Source organism: Podarcis liolepis (assembly GCF_965112155.1).
Source record: "Podarcis liolepis genome assembly, chromosome: 2".
Lineage (NCBI taxonomy): Eukaryota > Metazoa > Chordata > Lepidosauria > Squamata > Lacertidae > Podarcis > Podarcis liolepis.
Genome location: NC_139555.1, coordinates 1,571,791 through 1,577,877, shown reverse-complemented (window position 1 = coordinate 1,577,877; position 6,087 = coordinate 1,571,791). Strand labels below are relative to the sequence as shown.

The following is a 6,087-nucleotide window of genomic DNA, read 5'->3' as shown; positions in this document are numbered from 1 at the left end:
GCGCCTCCCCGCGGAGTCTGCGAGCGGAGCAGGGAAGCGCCCTGTGCGATCCCGGCGCCGAGCGAGGATGGCACAGCTGGCGAGGCGCCTGGTCTGCTTGCTGGCCCTCCTGTGGCGCGGACTTCCCCGGACGGGGGCAGGTAAGGGGCGCCGGGCGCTAGAGGGAGGCTAAGCGGGAGGGCGTCTGGGCTGCGGTCCGGGGGCTTCTTACGCGCAGCGCCGAGCGCGCGTCGGACAACGCGATCTAAACGAGCCGGACCGAAGTGGCCCCTCCAGCTCCGTATTGTCCACCCAGGCAGCCAGCAGCTCTCCCCGGGGTTTCAGGCAAGGGACGTTCCCAGCCCGCTGCGGAGAAGCCGGGCACTGAACGCGGCATGTCCTGCGTGGAAAACAGGCGCTCATCCACGGAGCCCCTTCCGTTTGAAGAATGGACGTGCCATTTAAAAGAATGGCTTCCAGCAACGCCTTGGGGCAGCCCAGGTTTTTGAGGGCTGCCTGTGCCAGTGCGTTTGTCACACTGTTTGAGTGTGATAGCTCAAGCTGAGAGCAGGAGACACTTCATTTCAGGGTCCTGGGTTCGAGCCCCACACTGGATTCCTGCATTGCAGGGGGTGGACTAGATGACCCTCGTGGTCCCTCCCTTCCAACTCTACGATATATTATTCTATTATCTCCCTATTCCATGGCGCCTCCTTCCACCCCATCACCAGCCACCTGTTCCACAGGTGAGCCAGCAGAGAGCCCTGCGCCGTTTGAGGGGTTCCCGCAGGCGTGTGAGGATGTGTGGATTTTAGGTATTCACAGGCATCGGAGACCCAGGACACCTCCCTCCGAAAATCCATGCAGGGGAAACCGTCTCGGAGTAAAGCAGAAGCCCCCCCCCCCAAGCCCCACCGAGATGACGGAGGGACCACAGCGAGGGCCATTTATCCCGCGCACCTTCATTCCGGGAGAGTCCTCTGTCGAGGGAGGTTTATCTCCGTCGTGTTTTGGCTGGTGCAAAGGAGGAAGGCGCCACCTGCCAGTATGGATCCAATTCCTGCCTCGGTGTTTGCGTCCCTTTCCAAGCTGCAATGCACATAATCCCAGGGCGCACCCAGGGTGCTTGCCCACAGTATGATGATGGTAAATATTTATATATCACTTTTTAGTGTTCAAAGTATTCAGTTAGAAAATTTGGTTGGTTAAAAAAAGAAAATACAATTTGACTTTAAAGGTGCCACAATTAATAGGGCCAGTGGATTTTTAATGAACACATTATCATTTTTAGTACAAGTGCTTATGAATCCCTCTTCTAAGATGCTGCCTGATGCTGGCATGTGCATTTGTGCCTAAATACAAAGAAAGTGTGATTCTTGCTTCAGAAACTATCCACATGTTAATACATACAAATATAATTGATGGATTAACCAACCTTAATTTAACATAATGCATACTATTGATTGATTAAAATGTATTTAATAGAGTTGCAGTCCTAATGTTATCCCATCATTGTGGACCTCCAGACCTTCTCGGTAGTAACATATACTTAAAATACCTTGATCCCAAACACTCATTTAGCATTTTGAGCCTACAGAGCATGCTCCATCCTCTGCTCCAAAGAACAGCATCCCTCAAAATATTTTCTTTTTGTGCTTCTGCAAACAGTGTGTTTCTCTCAAGCCTGTTGTTAGCTCCAACTTGTGCATGGATGGCACTGGTGTGGCTACAGAAGGACCAGCACATTGTGAACAGATCATTATTAGTACATACAGATGGTGCCTGCAACAAACTTTTGCAGTTGTGAAGTGCTCGTGCTCATCATTCCAGCCATTTCCATATAAATCGGATCACTTTCCCAAGGCCACACCTTAAGCTTCATTGTGTTAGGCTACATTGTTCTTATGCAATTCATGCTTAAAATATGACGTAGCACCTAGAATGCATACTTTAAAATATATGTTGGTACACATGCATGCCATGGAGAACTTTTGCAGCTATCATGCAAATGGCTGCAGGATTGTATTGGATATAGCAAGGTCCATAAATTTAAAGTTGCTCAGAATACAGGGGGCAGGTTATAAAATGAGACTTGTTAAATACCTTAAAATATCTTGTTAAATATCTTCACCACTTGTGTTAAGTTTGGTAGTTTTAGATTCTGGACTTAATGGTTTTCTGTGGGCTATGCGTGTGGGGTGGGGTTCCCTTTTAGATGATGCAGTAAGTCAGCCCTGCTGTGTTTGGGGGTGGGGCGAGTAGGGCCCTGGACTTCTGCCCCCAACCAAGTTCTGCCCTGATCCTCAATTGCCCCCAGTTTGTTTGTTGGTTCCATTTAAATTGCTGGTGTTGATCTGTAAAGACCCACACAGCCGAGGACTGAGGTTCTTCTCCTGCATGAACCAGCCTGTTTGCTGTGTTCATCGTCTAAGTCCCTGCTCTCTGCGTATCCCTGCCTTGGGGAGTGAGGCAGGTAGTTGCCAACAGCAGGATATTGCCTCTTGTGAAATTCCTTCCTTGGAGGTATTAGGCTGGTTGCTTACTCTTCTTTCTCTTAGCATCAACTTAAAATATATTTTGATTGCATGAGTGTTTGGTGGGTGATTGCATAGAAATTGTGTCCCTGCCCTATTATTTCTACCTGCTGCATAGTTCTGCTATCTATCTATCTATCTATCTATCTATCTATCTATCTATCTATCTCTATCCATCTATCTCTCTATCCATCTATCTCTCTATCTCTCTAATTTATCTTTGTTATTTAAGGCCAGCCTTATGTGTATGTTTATAAAAATGTGTTATATTTCCCCCCAAATTGCATTTCTTAATTCTTATGTCAGCTGCCATGAAGATTGCTGTGTAGAAAAGGTGGGGGGTGAGAAGTGTTTGTTAATGAAATGAAATAAGTTAATAAGCAGGAATCTATGAACCACAGAACCACCAGTGTTCCTAAGATCTTACTTATAGATGGGCTGGAGGAAGAAGGCTTGCAAGGGAGATTGGATGGGGCTCCAGGGTGTGTGGGGCAAGCTGTGCAGTTTGCCTTTCTCACAGCCACCCATGAAGATGAATAGCGCAGACAGGCACCCACAGCGAGGGGCTTAGATAAACACTGTGCAGCAAAGTATACACTCTTGTATCTACCCTGCGTAGAAGGCGACCCTCACACACAAAGAGATGGGCAAATACAGATGGGAAATGGACACATTTGGATAATGTTCTCTCTGTATCTCTCTCTCACACATGCACACACAAATATTCAAGTGTACATTTCTTGATATTTATTTACTTACTTATTTTCATTGCTTATTTAGAGCAACTACTTTTCTCTTTAGAACAACCCAGCCAAACCTCAGAGTGACAAGCAATGCTATGATCACATTGTTTTTGCACCAGTTTCTCATAGAAAAGGAGTTTTATGGCATCTGCTTACCCCAGTGTAAGTAGCTATCTAAGGAGACCTACCTTACAAACTATGCTTGTTAGTTTGTTTAGATCAGGGGCAGGGTACCTTGTTGGCCATAGATCTTTATCTCCCCACCAGCTCCTGTGGGCCAACTCACCTGTCAAAGTTGACTTGTGGGGGAAGGGATCTACTTCATCAGCATGTACCCCACAGGGAGCTCTCTGGCAAAGTGGCATCCAATAGGACTGAACCCTGCCCTTCACCCATCAGCTGTTTGCACCCTGTGGTTTGGGGAAAATGGTCTTGTGGACCAACTTGGACCCTCTGGTGTCCCAAATTGTCCCACGGACTGGAGGTTCCCCACCCCTTGTTTAAATTTATACTCTGCCCTTTAGATACACCATTGTGATTATGCCTTAAGTAACATAGCCACTCTATAAAGACAGTATCCATATAAAGCAGATAAACAAAACTTTAAAAACCTGTTTGGGGTGAAGAATATTGTTCCCTGGCAGCCTTGCTGTGGAGAACATTCCAAAACTTGGGGGGGGGGGAGGGTGTTGTCACAACTGAAAAGGCCCTTTTCCTGGTAGCCACCCACCACACCTCAGATGACATGGTAAGCTGGAAAAGGGCTTCTGAGTTTGGACAGGCACTGGTGGAGTCTGGCCACTTCCACATACTGTGACCCCTTGAAGAGCTTTGAAAGTTAGGAGCAGCCCTTGAAACTGGGCTCAGAAATGCAGCAGAAGCCAGTGCAGCTGAAAAAGCTCCACCACAAAGTGCTTGTCGTGCCTCTAGCAGTCTAGCATCTGTATTCTGTACTATTGTAATATTCATTCAGGTAGTAAATGTAAAACACTTTGAAAACAGAGTCTTTGTGCAAATGCTAAGTGTTATTCCTGGCGTGAAACAAGTAGCAGCAGTACCGTCTAGAAAACAGGTTTGCTGCAACCTGTGCTGATTTTGCACAAGGCTTGATATGACACCTGCAGGGATCAGCATGGGGATCTATGCAATCTTGTAAATGGCAAGATACCTCTAGGTATACAAACACTAAGCATTGCAAAAGAAAAAAGAAGGAAATATTGGGCAAGGCCAAGGGCAAGGTGGTAGTTTTTACATAACAGCCTTCTGTGACTAGAAGTGCATGCAAGCTTTTGAGCAAGATCTTGAATGAGCAAAGGTGGCTTGTGCAGCTCAGAAGCTTATTGTACCCTTGTGCCAAACTGCTGTGGCAAGTACAAAAAAAGTTCTTTTCACCCACACATGGATGCAGGAACATGTTTCAGGCTACGTTTGTGTGGCCTGTTCTGGAAGGGCTGGTGTGTTTCACCACGGGATGCCTGGTGCTGAGCGAGTCCCTGTTGGTTCAGATCAGAAGAATCTTTAGTTGCATCAGCCACTAGCCATAGCAATAAAATAAAATACAATGAGCCGAAGATACAGATAAAGGCTTAGCTATACAAAATACATTCTAGAGGTTTTCATCAATACCTGTAATCAAGTAATATATCTTAGTCTAATTGCCCCTGCTAAATTTTTCCCATTTTTTGCTGTCACTTGGTTATCTTGATCTGCCTGAAGAAAAGGCTCTGTTGGTTCTGCACTTGCCTTCATTGATGGTGAGTGGTGAAAACAAAGCCTGTCCAGTGAGCGTAACTGAGCATGCTCAGAGAAGACAAAATGGCAGTGATCCACCAAATGACGATCTTTTACTGCTTTTAGGATGGGGCTGGATTTTTACTGCATCAGCAGTAAAATTCGAAGCTTAACGATCACTCCATGTGGGATGCAGCACATGACACAAGTTTCTGCCCTGTCCATGCAAACTGCCAAGATAATAGCTTGTGGTGCCATAGAGAAATTGATGTTTACAAAGAGGTGTAGAGTCCTTTGTGGCCTTGGCAAGGAACTGTTTCAGTGCCCCCCTAAAAAAAAAAATCACTTTACTGTGACCCAATAATTCTCTCTCTCTCCAACAGGTGAGTGCATATACATATTTAAAAAGTACAGGTAAAGGACCCCTGGATGGTTAAGTCCAGTCAAAGGCAACTCTGGGGTTGCAGCGCTCATCTCACTTTCAGGCCGAGGGAGCAGGCATTTGTCCACAGACAGTTTTCCGGGTCATGTGGCCAGCATGACTAAACTGCTACTGGTGCACAGAGGACCGTGACGAGTGCCAGGGCACAGAAACGCCATTTACCTTCCTGCCGCAGCGGTACCTATTTGTCTACTTGCTCTGGCATGCTTTCAAACTGCTAGGTTGGCAGGAGCTGGGACAGAGCAATGGGAGCGCACCCCATCACAGGGATTTGCACTGCCAACCTTCCGATTGGCAAGCCCAAGAGGCTCAGTGGTTTAGACCCCAGCACCACCCGTGCCACTGTTCAGAGCAGGCACACACTGACCTGCATCCCCCGCCACTCAGGCACTGATGTATGTGACATCGGATGTCTGTCTGTGCAGTGAGTATTAAACAAACAGTTTCTCATTCATGTCACAGATGTCTGGAAATGCAGCAAAGAGCCGGCAAATGCGTTTGATCACCCTCATGGCCATTGTTGATGCTCGGTAGTGTTAACATCATCATGTCAAACATTTGCTAGGGGAATGCAAGATACTCCTGGCCCCTTGAGCAAGTTCTGACAGGGGTCTAGGACAACTACAGAAGGGAAGAGAAGACTGATAGTATGAGATCT

The 6,087-nt window shown here is 46.8% G+C and overlaps 1 protein-coding gene across 4 annotated transcripts in view; it reads left to right on the top strand.

Moving 5' to 3' along the window:
• The window catches only part of COL5A3 (collagen type V alpha 3 chain), a 118,767-nt gene continuing 112,680 nt past the window's right edge, over positions 1-6,087 (top strand). For 3 of the 4 annotated variants that reach the window (XR_014521657.1, XM_083486070.1, XM_083486069.1), the window contains exon 1: positions 1-140. Coding sequence is in view for 2 of the 4 variants with exons in the window: in XM_083486070.1 (XP_083342196.1) it covers positions 68-140 (73 nt within the window). In the remaining 2 variants the exon portion in view is untranslated. The remainder of the gene's footprint in view (positions 141-6,087) is intronic. The other variant, XM_083486071.1, reaches the window with a different exon arrangement.